The sequence below is a fragment of the Heteronotia binoei genome, chromosome 1 (assembly GCF_032191835.1).
Source record: "Heteronotia binoei isolate CCM8104 ecotype False Entrance Well chromosome 1, APGP_CSIRO_Hbin_v1, whole genome shotgun sequence".
Classification (NCBI taxonomy): Eukaryota; Metazoa; Chordata; class Lepidosauria; order Squamata; family Gekkonidae; genus Heteronotia; species Heteronotia binoei.
Genome location: NC_083223.1, coordinates 15,148,961 through 15,172,852, shown reverse-complemented (window position 1 = coordinate 15,172,852; position 23,892 = coordinate 15,148,961). Strand labels below are relative to the sequence as shown.

At 46.0% G+C, this 23,892-nt stretch overlaps 1 protein-coding gene across 5 annotated transcripts in view; it reads right to left on the bottom strand.

Annotated features, from left to right (window-relative positions):
• Positions 1-23,892, bottom strand: part of RUNX2 (RUNX family transcription factor 2) — a 439,127-nt gene that overhangs the window by 293,974 nt on the left and 121,261 nt on the right. For all 5 annotated transcript variants that reach the window (XM_060231204.1, XM_060231194.1, XM_060231212.1 and 2 more), the window contains one exon: positions 11,493-11,649. In XM_060231204.1, the coding sequence (XP_060087187.1) occupies positions 11,493-11,649 (157 nt within the window). The remainder of the gene's footprint in view (positions 1-11,492; positions 11,650-23,892) is intronic.

Genomic DNA, 23,892 nt, shown 5'->3' with positions numbered 1-23,892 from the left:
ATAAATGAAGGACTGTGGTCTATGCTGCTATGTACAGTTTACTGTAAAGAAGGATCCTATTTATGTAATTTCTGTGCTGCTTAAGGCAGGGGCATCCAACTCATTTGTTATGAGAACCGGATCTGAAATAAATGTGACCTTGCGACGAAATACTGGGATCACGGAGGCACTACTGCTAACTAAATGCCCAACCTCTCTCTGTATAAAAATATATAACTAGTAACAATTTATAACAAAATGTCTGTATTCAAACACTAACAAATTGAAATCTCAATATCATTTGCAATACAAAATATTCAAAATATACAAACTACGCGAGACCATACAATGAGTTCTCCATCCACAGCACTCTCTTATTCCTACTGTCTTTTCTATGCCCAATGTCCAAATCAGTTAATAATCATGAATAAAGTCCGACGGTCATGAAAACCGGTCCTAAAACTATTTCGAACCTCAGAGCTCTTCTTCCAGGGACTGTCTTCTCCAGTGTAATGTGCGGCAAGTAAGTAGTGCCGGAAAACAGCGTATGTATTTCAGTATGTCTCTCATTCCTTTTGCCTTACTATCACAACTTTGTTCATGTGTAACCACGGAATGTTTCTGCAAATTTCATTCATGTCTGCTCTCATGATCGTCAAACTTTATTCATGATTATTAACTGATCTGGACATGGGTCATAGAAAATAAGAGTGTACTGTGGATGGAAAACTCATTGTATGGTCTCTCGTAGTTTATATATAATTTTGTGTTGCAAATAATATTGAGATATGGATTTGTTATAGAATACAGACATTTGTTATAAATTGTTACTAGTTGCTATATATTTTTACATGGGGAGAGGTTGGGCGTTTTGATAAATTTGACCTTGACCTGGGCTATGTGCGTCATAAAATGTAAAGTCAGGTAGCCGAGATATAAGCTTCATAAAGGACACAAACACAATTAAAGATTTTTTAAAACTTTAAATGAAACATGCTTAAAAGATTAGCACTCTTGCAATATTTTATTTAGCAGTCTCTGATAACTGAAGGAAGCAAGAGAGAGGGAGAAAGAAGCAGACTTGCTCAGGGCCTGATAGGAGCCCTCCGGGAGCCTGATTCGGCCTCTGGGCCACACGTTTGACACCCTTGGCTTAAGGTGTCAGATGAATGCTTACATTATGCTTGTTTTTTTCTGGTCGTTCCAGACTTCTAAAATCCTAGTGGGTTGAACGCCAGTTTGGTGTAGTGGTTAAGTGTGCGGACTCTTATCTGGGAGAACGGGGTTTGATTCCCCACTCCTCCCCTTGCAGCTGCTGGAACAGCCTTGGGTTAGCCATAGCTCTCACAGAGGTTGTCCTTCAAAGGGCAACTTCTGTCAAAGCTCTCTCAAGCCCACCCACCTCACAGGGTGTCTGTTGTGGGGGAAGGAGATAAAGGAGATTGTGAGCCGCTTTGAGACTGATTCAGAGGGCGTTTTCGCACTCACCTTCAGCCGGCGCGACCCCCCTCTTCACCGCGCAGGATCTGCGCGGATTTCGCACTAAATGCCGCGGAGCAGCCAGAAGAGCCGGAAACTCCCGTCGCAAAAGCCGCGCAAACGGAAACTGCTTTTTGGCGGTTTACGTTTGAGCGGCTTTTGCGCCGGGGGCTTCCGGCTCTTCCGCGGCATTTAGTGCGAAATCCGCGCAGATCCTGCGCGGTGAAGAGGGGGGTCGCGCCGGCTGAAGGTGAGTGCGAAAACGCCCAGAGAGAAGGGCGGAGTATAAATCTACGGTCTTCTTCATTTTGCTGACTGTACTGACTCGCTATGTTTAACCTGCGCCTTGGGCCCCTGTGAAAAAGGGGAACCATAAATAACATCAATAAATAAATGTTATTTGCACTACATTGTGTGTGTGTGTGTTTTAATGTTGTGAACCACCATCCGTCTCATGACTCCCAAATAAACAAACCTGTGCACCTAGCCAAGAAAATTAACACTGAACAGCACGGCGCTCTTGTCTATAGCCACGGCGTCCTTTCCTACTATTTCAAAACAGTGTTATAAAAACCCATCACTCACAATAATGCTTCTCTTTTTTCGCTCTCTGCTCTGTGTCTGGGAGACAAGTCTGGGCCAATTTCTCCATCCCGCCTCTGGCAGAAGAACGGAGCAAGCGTTTCAGATCCTGTACCCGATCCCAGTCGCTTCAAAGGGAAAACCCTACTTTCTTCCGTTAAGATCATAAGAAATATAGGGGGAGGGGGGGGTCAGCTCTGTGTGGACATAATTACACTTCATCAAAAGAAGCTTTCTTCATCTTCCATGCGTGAAAAGTCTGCAAGCAGTTAAGTCTGTCTTTTCTTTCCTTTTTTTAAAAAAATATATATATATATAAAAATTGCTATTTGGGAAAGTAGCCAAAACTGGGAAAGCCAATATAGTTAAAACCGTGCACACGACCTTTGTTTTCCTTTGAAGTTCCTTATATAAATATGTTGGGAGTTTGTAAAGCGCACTATCATTCTTCGGAGATTTGACATATTGATCAGAGAAAGCTTCGCATCTGAAGGGAGTGGGGAGTAAACGGGGCGGGGGGGACACGCAGGGGTCCTTTAGAGATGTACTTTGTTGCCTACCGTTTAATAAAAAAACATGTATTGCAGGTTTCAAATGAGTCTCAGAGCACGTAAACTGCTCCATCATATTTCTGTTCTTTTTCGGCACTCGTTAGGGGGAGTCACTACTGTATTCCCTTCGTCTGCTGCCTACACATCGGAGCCAAGGAACCTTCAAGCCTAATCAATCACCGTGAAGACAAAGCAGAAATGAACTTTAAACACTGAGGAAGCGAGCAAAACAGAGAGATAAATGGTGTGCAGAGCTCACACCTTATCCTGGAGGGCAGCGAATTGAAATATTTTTATATCAAATTACCTGCGCACAGGAGTCGGGCTTTATTATGTATAATTAAAAGGCATTTTAAAACGCGCATTGTTGGCCGCTTTCCTAAAATTAAAGAAACCATTCACGGGGAACGGCCCTTGCTGAATCATTTCTAGCAAATGGTTATAATAGCACCAATGACCTCCCCCCCCACCCCCCCACACACATCTGACTGATATGTCAGAACTTGATTCTGGTCTTTCTCACAACTCCCTGGCACAGCCTTTACCTCTCAGGTTTGCCTTTTCTCTTAACTGTGTACCTCAGAACATTCCAATCTCCATTAGTATTTTTAAAAAATGATTCTAGTTCCTGTACGAAGAAGAAAAAGAAAAAGAGGAGGAGGAGCAGGAGACTGGATTTATCCCTCGCTCTTCACTAGTCAAAGGAGTCTCAAAGAAGTTTACAAATCTCCTTTCCCTTCCCCTGCCCACAGCAGACACTCTGAGGGGTAGGTGGGGCTGAGAGAGCTCTCCCAGAACTGTTCTTGAGCAGAATAGCCTAGAGAGAACTTGTGGTTGACCCAAGGTCATACCAGCAGCTGCAAGTGGAGAAGTGGGGAATCTCCCACTTCTCCCGGTTCTCCCAGATAAGAGTCCGCGCACTTAACCACTACGCCAAACTCAGTATATGCTGAGCAAAACCTAGAATCGAGCCCCTGGGGGAAAAGATTCCCTTTGATGCCCCAGAAGAGATAGTCAAAGAAGAGACACATGCAGACAGAAAGAATTCACCAGTCCTTAAGAGAAAAAAAGAGGAGGGAAACCCCTCTCTAAGAATCCATAACCACAGACCTTAATTCTGTGTTTAACTAGAAAACAAAGCATGCATCCCCTTTCTCCACAGGACAGCACTTGGGAACACTTCAAGTCAAGGAAAGGATTGAGATGAGTGACGGTGGATTCCTAGAGAGGCTCGGAGCTGCTGCTGAAGCTCCTTGATTACAGGTGAGAGCCTGAGGTAACAAAAAAATGAGAGACCCAAGCGTACTACCTGACTTCCTAAGAGCCCTAACAGCAAACTGGGTGTGGGGACTTTTTGGACCCCACCCACCTCCTCTCAGCAGCTCCGGAACCAGGATTCCCAGTACTCTGTTGGAGACCAACCCCCTTCACCACCATGCTGGAGCCCTCATAAACACTGGTTAGATTTGCATCCAGAAGCACCTCAGAGACCAATGAGATTTTGGTGGCATAAGCTTAATAAGTGTTCAAAGCAGTGTTCCCTCTAAGCTGAGTTAGTGTGAGCTAGCTTACTGTTTTTTAGCTCACACATTTTTGTCTTAGCTCAGGAAAAATGGCCCCAGAGCAAACTAATTTATGCTTGCTCGTAACTAATGTATGCAGTTGTTCACTTTAATGCCAGTAGCTCAAGAAGTAGAATTTTTGCTCACAAGACTCCACAACTTAGAGGGAGTATTGGTTAGAAGACATGGTCCTGGCATGGTCTTTTTGGCCTCAGCCTCCAGAGGGGGATTACAAGTAGGGTTGCCGGGTAACTACCTTGCTGCCGGTGAAGGGCTCTTTTTGGGGGGGGAAGGCCTTCCAAGAGGGGGAGAAAATGTCCCCAACACAATGTCACACGTAAGTGACATTATCACATTGGGGACACAGCCCCTTGGAAGGTGCCAGTGGTGCCCACTTGCAAAAACTGTTTAGATTTAAATGCTATTTGCAAGTGGGTGAACAAGCCTGAACTCAAGAATTCAAGAGCGGGAAGCCGCCGATTGCAAGAATCCACTGAAAGGGAAGGTTCTTGCAAGTGGGGGATGCCCACACCTGAATTCCTGCCAGATTTAAAGGGCCCCCCAGCTGATCGGTGGGCCACGTGCTCCTGCCCATCAGCTAGTCCAGCCTCCCCAACCTTTTTGGCACCAGGGACCGGTTTTGTGGAAAGACTTTTCCACGGACCGGGGGTGGGATGGTTTCAGGATGATACAATTGTGCACTTTATTTCTATTAGTTTGCCGTGGTAGTTAAGTGTATGGACTCTTGTCTGGGAAAACCAGGTCTGATTCCCCACTCCTCCACTTGCACCTGCTGGAATGGCCTTGAGTCAGCCAGAGCTCTCGCAGCGCTGTCCTTGAAAGGGTAACTTCTGGAGAGAGCTCGCTCAGTCCCACCCACCTCACAGGGTGATCGATTTCTGACTCACCCTATGCCGCTTTCGCGTTCGTCTTCTCAGCACGGCGTCCTTCCGATTTCCCACTATCTGCCCCAGGGCTTCAGCAGAGATCAGAATTAAGCACAGCAAACAGAAACTGGGTTTTAGCGCTTTCTGTTTGCTGCAGTTAAACGCTGATCTTTGCTGAAGCCCCGGGGCAGACAGTGGGAAATCGGAAGGACGCCACGCTGAGAAGATGAATGTGAGAGCGGCGTAAGGTGAGTGAGAAATCGGTCGGTGTCTGCTGTGGGGCAGGAAGGTAAAGGAGATTGTGAGCCGCACTGAGACTCTGAAATTTGGAGTGGAGGGCAGGATATAAATCCAGTGTCTTATTATTCTTACTGGTATTATCACTACATTGTAATATATAATGAAATAATTATACAACTCACAGCCCAGTTGCTAACAGGCCACGGACCGGTACCAGGTCCATGGCCCATGGCCCCATGAGCTAGAGGGCCGTTTAAATCTCACAGGAGTGGAGTGGAGGGACGGCTGCTGGTGTCCGTTGTTGTGGCCGGGACTTCCGCTGCTGGCCAGGTGGCCGGCGGTGAACAGGAGCCCATGAAATCGGGGGATCCCCCGCCCCCACTCGGGGACTGGCAAGCCTAACTGCAAGAGAGTCAGCTAGATAGAAAGGCGCACAAGAGGTTTCCTTCCTGTTTACTCATCTGTCTCTGTCCCCTTTGACGTGTAGGCTGATACTTCTTAGGAAGCAGTTTCCTTTCTGCCGCGCTCTCTCTTCTTCTCGCGCACACAAAGAAAGGAGCACGCTGTTCTAATCTTTGAACAATGGACACAGGGCCTCTCATCTCTGCATCAATCACAATCCATAGATAGATGATGAATTTATATTCCACCCTCCACTCAAGAGTCTCAGAGCGGCTCACAATCTCCTTTATCTCCCTCCCCCACAACAGACACCCTGTGAGGTGGGTGGAGCTCTACCCAGAAGCTGCCCTTTCAAGGACAGAGTCTCAGAGCGGCCTACAATCTCCTTCACCTTCTTCCCCCGCAACAGACACCCTGTGAGGTGGGTGGGGCTGAGAGAGCTCTCCCAGAAGCTGCCCTTTCAAGGACAGAGTCTCAGAGCGGCCTACAATCTCCTTCACCTTCTTCCCCCACAACAGACACCCTGTGAGGTGGGTGGGGCTGAGACAGCTCTCCCAGAAGCTGCCCTTTCAAGGACAGAGTCTCAGAGCGGCCTACAATCTCCTTCACCTTCTTCCCCCGCAACAGACACCCTGTGAGGTGGGTGGGGCTGAGAGAGCTCTCCCAGAAGCTGCCCTTTCAAGGACAAGCTCTGTGATAACTATGGCTGACCCAAGGCCATTCCAGCAGGTGCAAGTAGAGGAGCGGGGAATCAAACCCGGTTCTCACAGTTAAGAGTCCGCACACTCAACGACTACACCAAACTGGCTGAAGATTCTAAACTAACTATCTCTCATCTATCCTGTCTAGAATGGAGTTCACCAGGGCATTTTTTGTAGCAGGAACTTCCATATTAGGCCACACACCCCTGATATAGCCAATCCTCCAGAAGCTTACAGGGCTCTTAAGTGCAGGGCCTACTGTAAGCTCCAGGAGGATTGGCTACATCAGGGGTGTGTGGCCTAATATGCAAAGGAAGTTCCTGCCCAGGACAGGAAATTCCTGTCCTGGGCACCAGCATAAGCCAAAAGCCAGGCTCAGAAAGAGGGGACTTCTTGCCTTTGGCGGGAACTGAGATGGAGTGCTGTGCTGGTACTGCACACAGGAAGCCACTGAATGTATTAAATAAAACAGACATTAAGTGTCACCTACTAGACCAGGGGTGGGGAACCTTTTTTCTGCCAAGGGCCATATGGATATTTATAACATCATTTGCGGGCCATAAAAAATTATCAACTTAAAAAAGAATGAATCGCCGAGGAAAAATAATTCAGGCCTGCAAAATTAATGCAAATAATTATTTTTCCATATGAAGTCATGTGGCGAGAGTCTAATCTGCCCCCCCACACACACGCACCCCAGGCCCACCGCCCTAGGCAAATGCATAGGTCCAGGGCTTTTTTGTAGCAAAAGCCCAGCAGGAACTCAGTAGCATATTAGACCACATCCCCTAATATTACCATATTAGGTCACACACTCATTAGCATACTAGGCCACACCATGTGGGATAATCAAGTGCAAACTGAACTGTGGCAGTAACTTTTCCAGGCCCTGCAGCAATTCTGGCCAGCCAGCCAGGCCTCAGGGAGGTTGCCGCACAGTACATCTGGGCCCTGTGATCCCTGCCTGGCCCTGGGGAGGTTGCTGCAGTGTGGCTGGACCCACGATCTTCGCTGGCCAACCAGGCCCCAGGGAGGTTTGGTCCAGCAATCCCCGAGGGCCACACCAAGTGACCTCGAGGGCTACATACGGCCCTCGGGACAGAGGTTCCCCACCCCTGTGCTAGACTAACAAAGTTTATTTCACTATGAGCTTTTGTGTAACTGTCCTTCAGCTGCATAGAGTGAATAATCTTTCTTTTTTAAATTATGATCTATATCAGAAGAGGAGGGTGCTATAGCAGAGACAGAACTGTAAATCCTGCTGCAAATCACAAGGGTATGAGTCGGGTTGCCAACTTCCAGGTGGTGGCTGGAGATCTCCTGGGATTACATCCGATCTTGAGGTGACAGATCAATTCATCTGGAGAAAACGGCACTCTGGAAGGTGGACTCTATGGCATTTCACCTCACTGAAGTCCCTCCTCTCCCCAAACCTTGCCCTCAAGCTCCACCTCCAAAATCCTCAGGTATTTCCCAACCTGGATCTGGCAACCCCAGATCTGTGGCCTAGTCTAAAGGGGTTGGAATAATCCCAGTCAATACTTCCTCTAAACTGTGGAGTCTTGTGAGCAAAAATTCTACTTGGTGAGCTACCGGCATTAAGAAGAAGACGACGACTGCAGATTTATACCCTCTCTGAATCAGAGCCTCAGAGTGGCTTACAGTCTCCTTTATCTTCCTCCCCCACAACAGACACCCTGTGAGGTGGGTGGGGCTGAGAGGTCTCTCACAGCAGCTGCCCTTTCAAGGACAACTCTGCCAGAGCTATGGCTGACCCAAGGCCATCCAGCAGGTGCAAGTGGAGAAGTGGGGAATCCAACCCAACTCTCCCAGGTAAGAGTCCACACACTTAACCTCTACACCAAAGTTACAAGCAAGCATGAATTAGTTTGCTCTGGAGCTATTTTTCCTGAGCTAAGACCAAAATGTGTGAGCCAGAGGCTTAAAAACTGAGCTGGCTCACACTAACTCAGCTTAGAGGGAACACTGGTCCCAGTTGTTAGATATAATGACTAACAAAAGAGATTCCTGCCTCTCTTGGGGTGTAGCTACAGGAAGATCTGTAGCCATTAACAAGCCCTCTTTGTAGAAGATGCTCAAACATACAGCATAACGAAGGAAGGTGCAAAAATTAACTTAACATCTGTAACGGATTAAAAGTCTGACTCAACATATTAATAGGATTACCACATGATAAGAAGTGCAAGTAAGCATCTCTAAAGGATGCGTGCTGCTGCGCTTTTAACAGCTACAGTGAGTGAGAAAATCTAAGAAGGCTGCAGATTTATACCCCGCCTTCTCTCTGAATCAGAGTCTCAGAGTGGTTTACAATCTCCTTTATCTCCTTCCCCCACAAAAGAGGGGGCTGAGAGGTGGGTGGGGCTGAGAGGGCTCTCCCAGAAGCTGCCCTTTCAAGGACAACTTCTGCCAGAGCTACGGCTGACCCAACGCCATTCCAGCAGGTGCAAGTGGAGGAGTGGGGAATCAAACCCTGTTCTCCCAGGTAAGTGTCCGCACACTTAACCACTACACCAAACTGGCTCTCAATCTGTTTGAGCCAAGGGGATAGGCAGGCTGGGTCCAGACGGGCAGTATAAGCCAACAAAGGGACAGCTCACAGATGAATTAAAAATTCAAGTTTAGACACGAACATCTGCTTACTGTCCCGCTCCTGTACTCACCCCGTCCTCCGGTGTGTCTGAGGCGGCTCAAATAGCTATCACTTAGGAAGCGGCAGCAAATCCTTCTGCCGCACACCATCTGCTTGTCTGGATGCATCTGAATGAAGGGGCGAGCAAGTGAGGCGGACTGGCAGTGTGAACTCACCAATCTGCTCTAGGCGCTCACCAGTATTCTTTTTTTTTAAAAAGTAAGAAATAAAGAAACCCCAAACCGCACCATCGGAATGGTGTATGACAACCAGGAGTGGATTTCTAGCAGGAGCTCCTTTGCATATTAGGCCACACACCCCTGATGTAGCCAATCCTACAAGAGCTTACAAAAAGGAGCCTTGTAAGCTCTTGGGGGATTGGCTACATCAGGGGGTGTGGCCTAAAGTGCAAATGAGCTCCTGCTAGAATTCCACCCTTGGTGACAACTGAGATATGGGCGCTTTGTGGGGGAGCATCTGAATGGGCTTCAGCTGCTCCTTTTTGAACCGGCCCAATTTGGGATGCCTCTCGTGCTCCTGAAACTGCCAGTCTGGACCCAGCCATAGAGTTTCATCTCTCAATGCATTCTCCTGCAGCATTTTCATATTGGATTCTCTCTTCGGTTCTTTTTTTGTTTTGGTAGAAGTGCAGTGACTTTAACATCTGCAACAGTATGTCCTGGAAGAATAAAATGCTCCCCAGTGCTTTCTGAGTGGCAATTTTAAATTTTTTTTGTAAAAGTGGAGGCCCCAAAGACTTGTAGGAAGCATCTCCTCCCCCCCTCCCCCACTATTACTTCTTTCCCTTCTCTATGAGCCCTTATAGTCCCCTCCCCCCTTTTCCTGCTCCCTTCTCCCCTTTCTTTCACCTACCTTTTATCTTTGGCTATATTTTTTACCTATTTATTTCATATCCCACCTTTTCCCACAGACCCAGAGCAACTTACATCGTTCTCTTCCATTTTATCGGCACAACAACGCTGCGAGGTAGGTTAGGCTGAGAGCGTGCAATTGGTCCAAGATCACCCAGTAAGATTCCATGGCAGGGTAAGGCAATGAAACTCCCAGATTCTAATCTGAATCTCTAACCACTATACCACACTAGCTTTCGTCGGGTGGAACTTGCATGGTATCCCGTTTCCTGCCAGTTGCTCCCCAGTCAGGCACTGATTCTCCCTCAAGGGCCAAAATAACCCTGAAAAGGACCCTGCTCCCCTCCTTTCACTGACAGAAACTAACCAATGGGCAATACTGCTGTGGTTGCCTAGCAACAGCCACTGAGGGTCATAGGTTTCTTAAAGCCATAGTCACTGCCTTTATTATTGAGGGGAAAACTCGCTTTTTAAAAAGATTTCAGATTTTTCTGCAAACCTGGAGCTGCATAAACATCTGTCTCGTCTGCTCACAACTCCAATTTCTAGATTTAAGCATTCAAAAGATTTGGCCTCAATGAGAATTAGATATCGTGATGACGATCATGCTTGTGTCCACTGCATGGAGACTGGCCAGTTTATTCAATGTCTGTAGCAGAAGATGGTCAGCTCAAAGAATAAATGCAAGCATTTAAGGCCTAATTAAAACCAACTATAACAAGCAAGCCTTTTTTGCCTGAGACAACCCTTCTATCGCCGCTGTCTTTCAAGTCTGAATCAGCAACAGGAATTTTAAAAGGAAATTCTTTTCGGTCTTTAGTCTTCCTATAAACGCTTCTTTATGATGCGTTGCTCAATTTCTGATTAGAGAAAGCATTTCAGGAGGAGGAGGCCACGACAGAGCTGAATCTTCTAAGGCCTAGAAAATCAGATTCCCTTCAGTTCTAAACAATATCTGTCTCTAACTTAAGCTAGCCACTTCTTTCATTCAAGGAACTTCATCCCACGTTTACTTACAAGTAAGCAAGCTTAAGGTCAGTCTGCGCAGGAAACACAGAAATGGGTGCTTTTATTACCCTACATTAAATGCAGTCACGAGAACTATGTCTGCATGTAAATCAACACAATAATTTCTTTGCAATTTCTCAGCATCGCAACCGCCACCGCCTACTCGCTCAACTACTCAACAAATCAAGAGCTAGCTCTTCTGTAAATATTTTTTTCCCCAAAAGTTAACTCTTGGGATTACCTAAGAAAAATATAAGGGGAAAAACAGAACAACAACAACAAAAAAACCCCTTCGTGCATTAGGACAACAGACATAGTTTAAGTAACAGAACTTTGCAACCTCGTATTTTTCCTGCAAATGAAAGGTTGAAGATGATTTATTTATAGGTTAATCAGCATTTTGGGGGGAAGGTGGAATCAGTTTTTGGTCTCCAGAGTTTGCTTTCATTTGTGGATTTTAAATAAATAAATATATATATTTATTTATATATATATATATATATATATATATATATATATATATATATATATATATATATATATATATATATATAAAAAAAACAGAATGTAATGATCTACCTCTTCCACTCCGTCCCACGAATCGCAGGTCGTTAAACCGCGCCACTTGGTTCTTCATGACAGCGGAGGCGTTTCTCAGCTCTGCGGAATAATTTTCGTCGTTCCCAGCCATGACCGTGACTACTGTCCCGTCGGGAACTTCGCCCAAAGCCACCACCTGTGACAGCGGAAACAGAACAACAGACTCTTTCGAATTGCGTGGCTCTCCATCTCAGAAGTAAAGGGGGGTGGGAAATGCACGACAACATGGGAATGCTGGGACTGATTACCCGGATTCAGAAGAGATGAAAACAAGGTCAAACCACACCCAGAACAGCTTCTCATTTCCACACAGGTCATTCACCCAGGTTTCAATGCTGTTGAGAAACGATGGTGGGTTTTTTCCCCCTGCTTCTACACAGCACAGGATACATCTGGGCTTTCCTGGTAGCAGGAACTCCTTTGCATATTAGGCCACACAACCCCTGATGTAGCCAATCTTCTTGGAGCTTACAGTAGACCTTGTAATAAGAGCCCTGTAAACTCTTGGAGGACTGGCTACATCAGGGGTGTGTGGCCTAATATGCAAGGGAGTTCCTGCTACAAAGAAAAAGCCCTGGGATACATTTATGCATTTCCCAGGGGGGTTTCCCTGGCCCTGTTCACACAGCGAGTTGAGTCCGTGTTAAACTGACCTGGTTCTGTTCTGAATATCTTTGTTCCGGATATTATCAATCAGACTGTCATACTGCAATTTGAATCACTCCGCCGTGAAACCGTCTTCTGCCGTCCACACGACGGCACCATGCAGTTCTTTTTTTCTCCACTTTTATGTGCATTATGCGCATGCGCGCATTATGCATTCATGCGCATAGGTTAAAACAAAATGTGGTTATGCAGTTAGGAGCCAATAGCTAAGTAGTAAAAAAATGGGCGACCATAAACAGGATGTTTGAGGCTCCTTTTGCTCCGGGACAGCCTTCAGACATCCGGAAATTGGTCGAGAACTATCCAAACGGGGCAACTCTGAGGTAAAACCGGAGAACTCAACACTGCAAAGGAGCAGGTAACAAAATACTCCAGTTCCGAGAAGAATTTTTTTTTGGGGGGGGGGCTACTACGAGTTAATACCAGGAGGCAGATGTTGCTGTCTGATCAGCCACTTTTAATCCGGTATGAAACAGCAGCGACAACAGATTATATACTGTGCGTCTGAACAGCCCCTCAAGTTCTTCACCCATCCTTCCCAAACCTACTGGATGGCTGTCATGTGGGTGGGAAAGTTCAGACTGTCCTAAGTTTGCCAGTTTCAAATTGGAAAATCCCTGTAGATTTGGGAGTACAGCCTGGAGGGCAGATTTTGGGGAAGGGAAGGGATATAATGCTATAGACTATACCAGGGGTGTTGAACTCATTTGTTATGAGGGCCGGATCTGACATAAATGGGAGCTTGTTGGGCCGGGCCATGTCAGGTTGGGCCGGGCCATGTGTGTACCTATTAAAGATCAGGTCACAGAGATATAAACTTTATAAAGGACACAGACAAACACAATTAAATATACTTTTAAAAAATTTAAAACATGCTTAAAACATTAGCACTCATCCGTCTTAAAGGTGCTTTGTTTGCATTTCTCCTATGGGATCCAGGGAACTGGGCAAAGGAAACTCTGGCTTTTTCCTTCCTTCCCCAGGGGATGGGGGACGGGGAGGAGCCTCAGCCAATAAAAGGAAGAGGGGCTTGGCTCAGTAGCTCTGCTGTGTGACTGAGAAAGCCTGGAAAAACAAGCTCTGCCTCCCCCACCCCTCAGCCAATGGAGAAAAAAGAGGTTTCGCTCTGTAGCTCCTGTGCAATTGAGCAAGCCTGGCAAAGCAAGCTGTGATGCAGAAGGAAGCAAGAGAGAGGGAGAAGGAAGCAGATGACAGCCAGTTGCTCAGGGGCCTGATAGGAGCCCTCCAGGGGCCTGATTCGGCCTCCAGACCATGTTTGACACCCCTGGACTATACTCTCCAGAACAGCAATTTTATCCAGGGAAACTAATCTCTATGGGTAGATCTCTTGTAATTCTCAGAGACTTCCAGGGAACACCCGGAGGTTGGCAAGCCTAGACTGTTCTAATTCTGCCCGCGTGGCAGCCATTTTCTTTGCCCTGGTTCCCATGGAAACCATTTCCTTCCCAGTCACCACCAGGGCTTTTTTTTTTTAATAGTAAAACTGAATATTGTTATAACAACAGAACAAGCTGTACTAAGTTCTCTCAATTCCCAGTGTTCATTTTTTTTAAAAACCCACAAGCCTCTAGCTGCTTTTGGTGCTGAGATACAAGGGGAAGGGCCCATCTCTGCAATGAAAGGGGACAGAGACTTCAAAATGAAAGCCAAGGATTCCGAGAACCTGATAGTTATCATGATATTCAATTGCCATTTTTTTCAAAAATCCAAAAAAAGCCCCAGTGGCGCTGGGAGTTTGGGACCGGACAAACTGTGGGGAAACCTGCGCTGGGAAAGCCGTTGAACTGTATTGTCAGCCACGGCAGCTTCAGGGAAACCACACAAGTCTGTCTCCACGTGGAAAACAGTTTGATGTGGAAGGGTAAACCTGGCTCTTTGTGTAACGGGTTAACAAACCGGCAGTTCTGTTGGGATGAATCATACACAACCCCCCCCCCCCCTTTTTAACAGCAAGTCGGACGGCGTTCTCAGAAGCCAACTTATACAGCAATTCTGATGACCTCAGATTTTAATACAAAGGCTTTCAGTGGATTCTGAGAAGTCTCTAAGAAAGCCAACTGACAAATGACCACAGTGAGGCTGCGGTCATGCACACTAAATACTTCACTTTCAATCCACTTTCCAATTGGATTTTACTGTGTGAATGAGCAAAATCCCACCGGAAAGTGCATTGGAAGTGGACTGAAAATGGATTATTTTGTGTGTGAGAGACAGCAGCCTGAGACGGAAGCTTGTTTTGTGTGGCTAGACCCCGCTGAAAGTGTCAACCAGCGCAGTGTTTCCTCTAAGCTGAGTTAGTGTGAGCTAGCTCACAGGTTTTTAGCCTCCAGCTCACACATTTTTGTCTTAGCTCAGGAAGGCGGACCCCAGAGCACACTAATCTATGCCGTAGCTCACAACTTTAATGCCAGTAGCTCACAAAGTAGAATTTTTGCTCACAAGTCTCCGCAGCTTAGAGGGAGTATTGGTGCAGTTACTCCAGCCTAAGCCAAATGAGTAAAACCGTTTTCGCACACAGCTTACTACGCAGTCACAATCCTGTTCCCTCCGCAGCGTCCGGTCAGATTTCCCACCATCTGCGCCGGAGTTACAGGAAGTACCGCGGCCTTTCCGTAGCAAACGTAAACTGGGTTTTAGCGGTTTACGTTTGCTACGCAAAAGCCGCGGCACTTCCTGTAACTTTGGCGCAGATGGTGGGAAATCCGACCGGACGCTGCAGAGGGAAGAGGATTGTGACTGCGTGGTAAACTGTGTGCAAAAACGGTCTAACTCTCCACAGGACTGCACTGAATATCTGGACACAGGATCCAGGTGAGACAGAAGGACAACCTAACTACTTCCTTTGTTAGTAGTTCAAGCACTTTTGGGAAAGCAGCAGTGACATGGCAGCATTATCTCACATTGGTTCTCAGACCTACGCATCGCTGCCTTCTTGAAATAGTGCCCTGAGCAATAAAGATCAAGCTGAAAGAGATTCTTACTTAAGTGCTTAAAAAAAAAGACAAGTAGATTTTATGCCCACTCTTCTCAACCTTAAGGAGTCTCAAAGCAGCTTACAATCTCCTTCCCCTCCTCTCCCCACAACAAGCACCTTGTGAGGCAGGTAGGGCTGAGAGAGTTCTGAGAGAACTGTGACTGGCCCAAGGTCATGCAGCAGGCTTCCTGTGGAAGAGGAGTGAGGAATCAAACCCGGCTCTCCGGATTAGAGTCCGCTGCTCTTAACCACTATACCACGCTGGCTCTCAAAGAGTATTTTATACCCCACTTTTCTCTACCTTAAGGAGAATCAAAGCGGCTTAAGAGTCTCCTCCCCTTCCTCTCCTCACAACAGGCACGTTGTGAGGCAGGTGGGGCTGAGAGAGCTCGGAGAGAACCATGACTGACTCGAGATCACCCAGCTGACTTCATGTGGAGAAGTGGTGGGGAATCAAACCTGGCTCTCCAGATTATGGTCTGTTGTTCTTAACCACTACACCACACCGGCTCTCAAAAAAGTCTGGCTGCAGTTTTTGTAATTAGAGAGATAAATCTAAAAGCATGTGAGTGGCTTGACGCGAAAGATTTGAGCATCCGGCTTTGAGCTTTCAGAATTACTCCTTTGTATATTAAGCCACACACCCGCGATGTAGCCAATTCTCCTGGACTTTACAGTAGGCCCTGTACTAAAGAGCCCTGTAAGCTCTTGGTGGATTGGCTACCTCAGGGGTGTGTGGCCTAATATGCAAAGGAGTTCCTGCTACAAAAAAAAGCCCTGCTGAGATCTGTATTTAGCACTGCTCTGTTCCTTGAGCATTATTTATTTACTTCAGTCATACTCCACTTTTCTTCCCAACAGCGACTCAAAGGATTTGATAGTGTTATTCCCCACTTTATCCACACAACCTCCCTGAGGGGAAGGCAAGTCTGAGGGTGTGTGACTGGCCCAAGGTCACAGAGGGAGTCGCCTTGGCAAAGCAGAAATAAGAAGTTGGATTTCTGAGACCCCACTCAGACACCCTAACCCAGAGGTGTCAAACTCATTTGTTATGAGGGCCGGATCCGACATAAATGAGACTTTGTTGGCCCAGGCCATGTGTGCCTATTTAAGACTAGGTAGCAGAGATATAAACTTTATAAAGGACACAGGCAGACACAATTAAAGACTTTTGTAAAAAACTTAAAAATAAAACATGCTTAAAACATTAGCACTTGTTGGTCTTAAAGATACTTTCTTTGTATTTCTTCTGTGGGATCCAGGGAACTGGGCAAAGGAAGCTCTGGCTCTTCCCCTCCCTCCCCAGAGGACCAGGAGGCAGGGAGCCTCAGCCAATAGAAGAGAGGTTTGGCTCAGTAGCTCAGCTATGCGATTGAGAGCACCTAGCAAAGCAAGTTGTGCCTCTCTCCCTTCCTCCCCAAGGGAGGAGCTTCAGCCAATGGAGAAAACAGAGGTTTTGCTCTGTAGCTCCTGTGCAATTGAGCAAGTCTGGCAAAGGAAGCTGTGACGCAGAAGGAAGCAAGAGAGAGGGAGAAGGAAGCAGATGACAGACAGTTGCTTGGGGGCCTGATAGGAGCTCTCTGGGGGCCTGATTCGGCCCCCGAAATGCATGTTTGACACCCCTGCCCTAACCGCTACCCCACACCGTATCTCATTCTTTCTCTCTTATCCTACAGCAGTCCCCCTAATATGTCATGAGCCTGTGAGAGGAAGTGGGGGAGGGGGGGAATTCTAAATTTTCTAAAGACGATCAATATCGAATTTTACATACAAACTGAGTAATTATACACTTTGTGATTGCAAAATTGAGGTCTGTCAGCCCTAAAATCTCATACTCTTAACATACAATCTTGGACATTCAACCAATGCTCTATTTTCACATGGTCTCACAGACCGCATCCACACGATGGCACAAAGACAGCAGCAAATGGTACAGGAAGGGTACCGATGCCCCCAGTCCCTGCATAGCTCCACATCCCCTGCTCCTTCCCCCTTTTTCTGCCATGCCTATGCAGAAGTGCAGATTCAATGGCCATTTTACTCAGAAGAAAACTGAAACAATCAAGGAAGCAGACTCCCCTTTACTGAGGGGGCTTCTTGAGGCCATACTGAGGATTGAGGGGTTTCCCATGCAGAAGCAGTAGGGCTCCCATTTCCAGGAAAACCTCCAGGAAATTGTAACCCTTGCCTGCCGCCAATGCCCACCTGGTCAGCAGGTGGAGACTGGGGTCAAACTGGGGGGGGGCTGGGGGAGAAGATAATACTGGGGAGAAAGATTAAGAAGAAAAACACAGCCTTTTCTAATTACAAGAAGTTCTACCCAGAGCGTCCTCGGCAATTTCTAGAGATACTGAAAGTGATAAGGATGGCTCTAGGAATTGCCAGAAACTCTATGGTCAGAGCTTCTTGTAAGTAGACAAGGCCCTGTTTTGCTTTAATTTTTTCACCCAGGGTGCTGCCCTCCCTCCACCCCTCATGCTGTTTGCCAGGCAGTAACTGGTAACCTTAGGAAGTAGCCACAGACAACGTGGGTGATTATAGTCCGGCACTTTGAGCCGACTCAGAGATGCCTCAGAAATTGACCCAAAAAATCCTTCCACACACAAACATCTGCTGCCCGTCCCCATCCTGTACTCACCCTGTCCTCCGGTGGCCTCAGAGTGGCTCAAAAAGCTGCCACTGTTGAAGTCATAGCAAATATTTGAGTCGCACCCCAGTCACCTCCTCAATGTCTGGAAGCGGAAGGGCGGAAGGAAGGCTCCTTGGCAGTGTGAAACCGCCAAGCTGCCCCAAGCTGTTTCCAGCTTTCTTTTGGGGGAGGTAAACCTAACCAGTGCTCTTGAGCGCATGAGCGCACGAGCGCTTGACTCTTCAGGATAGAAAAAGAGCAGTCCAGCTTCTGAGGTACCTCCCCATCTGAGCACGCCAAGTCGCCTTGCAGACGGGATGGGGCAGCCTCACCAGGGAACGTGTGGAAGCTTCCGGGTGCTCTTTTGGAGCCGGCCCAATTTGGAATGCCTCCCAACCGCCCCAAACTGCCCATCTGTAATTACCCCATGAGTGCCAGATACGCAACCCAACATCACAGTGAAGGCCAGATTTTGGTAGCTCTACAGACACAGCATTCACTACTTGGTACACACTACTAAATTCAGGGCACTTTCACACACACACTTAATAATGCACTTCCAATCCACTCTGCAACTGGATTTTACTGTGTGAAACAGCAAAATCCACTTGCAAACGGTCGCCAAAGTGGGTTGGAACTGTGTTATTCAGCACGTAAAAAGCACTCACTATTTACTGCTGAAATCGGTTCTCTAAAAGGTAGTCAGAAAGACTGCTGCTTCAATAAGACACGAGATTTCCGTAAACAACCCCGAGAAGCAGGAATTCCCAGGCACTGGAGAGGCAAGACAAACCCTTTCGATGTCTCTGGAACAGAATTCATTCTCAACTCTGCTTTCTCAGCCCAGTGGTTTTCAGTGAGAGCATACGTGTCACAGACTCTGAGAATCCGGTATTTCTACGCAAAACTCCCATTGGATTCCACTGAAGCCATCAAAGGATCCACTCGGCTAATTCCAAAACTTCAAATGTCAAACAAGAGACTTGTCAGACATCATTTCACCCTGGGGTCATTTTGTAGAAAAAGAGGTTGCTGGAGCTCATTAGCATAACTGATTTGTATTTGCCACACACCCCTGACATCACCAGAAGATGAACTCAATTATATTAGCCCGGCATCTACCTTCAAATGCTTCTTGAATTTTAACTGCCATCATCAAACCTTACTCACAATCATGCTTTGTAAATTACTTTCTCCTGTGTGGCCACACTTAGGGCTCCCAAGGTGGGAGCACATCCAGCCGGGACTTCGGGCTCTGCACTGGCTGCCAATATCTCACCGAGTTCGATACAAGGTGCTGGTCATTACCTTTAAAGCCCTATATGGCCTAGGACCTGCCTACCTGAGGGACCGTCTCTTCCCACACGTTCCCCAGCGAGCACTAAGATCAGGAACCCAAAACCTCCTGGTTGTCCCCGGGCCAAAGGAAGCCCACTTGAAAGTTACAAGAGACTGGGCCTTCTCCGTAATGGCTCCATCTTGGTGGAACCAGCTGCCGGAAGAGGTAAGGGCCCTGCGGGACCTTACCCAATTCCGCAGGGCCTGTAAGACATCCCTCTTCCGGCTGGCCCACAACTAATCGGCACTGAGCACTGAGTACTGAACTTCGAATACTGAACATCAAATACTGAACCTGTAACCAATGAGTGTAGCTGTAGGACCGCTGTTTGATTTTAATGTGTATGTATATAACAAATGTTTAGATTTTTAACTGTAAATTATGTAATGTTAATTTTAATGCTTAATCTTAGATTTTATGTTAGTTTTATATGTTGTAAGCCGCCCTGAGCCACCTAGTGGGAAGGGCGGAATATAAATCCTAGATAGATAGATAGATAGATAGATAGATAGATAGATAGATAGATAGATAGATAGATAGATAGATAGATAGATAGATAGACAGACAGACAGACAGACAGACAGACAGACAGACAGATAGATGACAGACAGACAGACAGACAGATAGATGATAGATAGATAGATGACAGACAGACAGACAGACAGACAGACAGATAGATGATAGATAGATAGATAGATAGATAGATAGATAGATAGATAGATAGATGACAGACAGACAGACAGACAGATAGATGATAGATAGATGACAGACAGACAGACAGATAGATAGATGATAGATAGATAGATAGATGACAGACAGACAGACAGACAGACAGATAGATAGATGATAGATAGATGACAGACAGACAGACAGATAGATAGATGATAGATAGATAGATAGATAGATAGATGACAGACAGACAGACAGATAGATGATAGATAGATAGATAGATGACAGACAGACAGACAGACAGATAGATAGATGATAGATAGATAGATGACAGACAGACAGACAGACAGATAGATAGATGATAGATAGATAGATGACAGACAGACAGACAGATAGATAGATAGATGATAGATAGATGACAGACAGACAGACAGATAGATAGATGATAGATAGATAGATAGATGACAGACAGACAGACAGACAGATAGATAGATGATAGATAGATAGATGACAGACAGACAGACAGACAGATAGATAGATGATAGATAGATAGATGACAGACAGACAGACAGACAGATAGATAGATGATAGATAGATAGATAGATGACAGACAGACAGACAGACAGATAGATAGATGATAGATAGCTAGATGACAGACAGACAGACAGACAGATAGATGATAGATAGATAGATAGATGACAGACAGACAGACAGATAGATAGATGATAGATAGATAGATAGATAGATAGATAGATAGATAGATGACAGACAGACAGACAGACAGATAGATGATAGATAGATGACAGACAGACAGACAGATAGATAGATGATAGATAGATAGATAGATGACAGACAGACAGACAGACAGATAGATAGATGATAGATAGATGACAGACAGACAGACAGATAGATAGATGATAGATAGATAGATAGATAGATGACAGACAGACAGACAGATAGATGATAGATAGATAGATAGATGACAGACAGACAGACAGACAGATAGATAGATGATAGATAGATAGATGACAGACAGACAGACAGACAGATAGATAGATGATAGATAGATAGATGACAGACAGACAGACAGACAGATAGATAGATAGATGATAGATAGATGACAGACAGACAGACAGATAGATAGATGATAGATAGATAGATAGATAGATGACAGACAGACAGACAGACAGATAGATAGATGATAGATAGATAGATGACAGACAGACAGACAGACAGATAGATAGATGATAGATAGATAGATGACAGACAGACAGACAGACAGATAGATAGATGATAGATAGATAGATAGATGACAGACAGACAGACAGACAGATAGATAGATGATAGATAGCTAGATGACAGACAGACAGACAGACAGATAGATGATAGATAGATAGATAGATGACAGACAGACAGACAGATAGATAGATGATAGATAGATAGATAGATGACAGACAGACAGACAGACAGATAGATAGATGATAGATAGATAGATGACAGACAGACAGACAGACAGACAGATAGATAGATGATAGATAGATAGATAGATAGATGACAGACAGACAGACAGATAGATAGATGATAGATAGATAGATAGATAGATAGATAGATAGATAGATAGATAGATAGATAGATAGATAGATAGATGACAGACAGACAGACAGACAGATAGATAGATGATAGATAGATAGATAGATGACAGACAGACAGACAGACAGACAGATAGATAGATAGATGATAGATAGATAGATAGGTGACAGACAGACAGACAGACAGACAGATAGATAGATAGATAGATAGATAGATGGATGAAGATTTCCATCCATCTGCTTTATATGTTTAGGTTATTTTCCCATTTTTTTTGTGGGGGGAAATATTAGAAAGTTTCTCAAATCTTAGGAGTTCAGCCAAATTCTCACGGGGGTGGGGGGTTGAACAAAGGAGCCCGGAAGCAAGGGGGTTGGGGGGGGGGGTAAGAAAGAGCATAATACAATTTAGAGGCTCTGAAAGTCTGCTCCTATGAGCTCCTGCCCAAAAGGAGACCTGATTTGACTCAATAAGCCCTCCTGTTGGACTGAAAAAGAGGCGAGTTGTAGGAGAATTCACACCTCCACAAATGAAAGCACATCAAACCAGTAACCAGGGCAAACGTCTATCAGCATCAAAGCAACGGCATTGAGCATAAACCCACTTACAGGAGAAGCTCCAGAGAGGCAGTGCCCACTATTTTAAATCTTTTCGTTAAAAATCAGTTTTGTAAGTCTGACAACCGGAATCTCAGCGGCCAATTCAGCTGCATTTTTGCGCCGATGCCTCACCCAATAAGTTACCTGACTCACGCACAAACCCCGCCGATTCCAGAGCTGTTTGTTTATGTGATTCCACTGAATTATTTTATCTTTTTAAATGTCCTTTTTCATTATTCAAGTATTTTAATGATTTGAGGTTCACAGACTTGGGGACCAGGATCGGGGGGAAGGAACAGGAAAGGAAAGGTCCCCTGTGCAAGCACCAGTCGTTTCCGAATATGGGGTGACGTTGCTTTCATAACGTTTTCACGACAGACTTTTTTTTTTACGGGGTGGTTTGCCATTGCCTTCCCCAATCATCTACGCTTTCCCCCCAGCAAGCTGGGCGCTCATTTTACCAACCTCGGAAGGATGGAAGGCTGAGTCAACCTCGAGCCGGCTACCTGAAAACCCAGCTTCCAGCGGGGATCAAACTCAGGTCGTGAGCAGAGCTTAGGACTGCAGTACTGCAGCTTTAACACTCTGCGCCATCCGGGGGGGGGGGGAAGGGCAATCTAAAAATGTTTTAAAGTAAAATAAATAAATAAAATAAAACCTGCACGTGTCTATCGGAGGAGAGTTAATTTGCCACTACTTCTCTAGAGGAGCAGAGCACGGGACTTTTGAGGGCCTCACGTAGTATGGCCACCAAGAAGCCACAAAGATGAGCCAGTGTGGTATAGTGGTTAAGAGTGACAGACTCTAATCTGGGAGGGCTTCTAGCCCCACTGGTGGACCTGCTGATGGCACTTGGGGTTTTTTGGCCACTGTGTGATTCAGAGTGTTGGACTGGATGGGCCACTGGCCTGATCCAACATGGCTTCTCTTATGTTCTTATGAGACACAGTGTTGGACTGGATGGGCCATTGGCCTGATCCAACAGGGCTTCTCTTATGTTCTTATGTGACACAGAGTGTTGGACTGGATGGGCCATTGGCCTGGTCCAACATGGCTTCTCTTCTGTTCTTATGTGACACAGAGTGTTGGACTGGATGGGCCACTGGCCTGATCCAACATGGCTTTTCTTATGTTCTTATGTGACACAGAGTGTTGGACTGGATGGGCCATTGGCCTGATCCAACATGGCTTCTCTTATGTGACACAGAGTGTTGGACTGGATGGGCCACTGGCCTGATCCAACATGGCTTCTCTTATGTTCTTATGAGACACAGTGTTGGACTGGATGGGCCATTGGCCTGATCCAACAGGGCTTCTCTTATGTTCTTATCTTAACTGGGTTTGTTTCCCCACTCCTCCTCCACAGGAAGACTGCTTGGTGACCTTGGGTCAGTCACAGTCAAGGCTTTTTTTCCAGGGAGGAACATGGCAGAACTGAATTCTAGAACAGGGGTGGCCAAACTGTGGCTTGGGAGCCATATGTGGCTCTTTCACACATATTGTGTGGCTCTTGAACTCCCCACTGCCCCATTGGCTGGCTTGGAGAAGGCGTTTCTCTCTTTAAATCACTTCTCCAAGCCAAGCCAGCCAGCAGCTTGGAGAATGCATTTAAAGTTAAAGTTGCTTTCTTTCTCCCTCTCTCTCCCCATCTATTTTCCTTCCTTCCTTCCTGTCTTGTGGGTCTGAAACATCCGATATTCAGGTCTTGTGGTGCTCAAACATCTGACATTTATTCTATGTGGCTCTTACATTAAGCAACTTTGGCCACTCCTGTTCTAGAACCTCTTAATGGAAACAAAATCCCCCCCCCCCCCCATTTTTTAAAAGTTCATGAGGGGCATCTGTGTGCTTAGAGAGTTCCAATACCTCTTTTTCAGGGTTTTTTGGGTAGACAC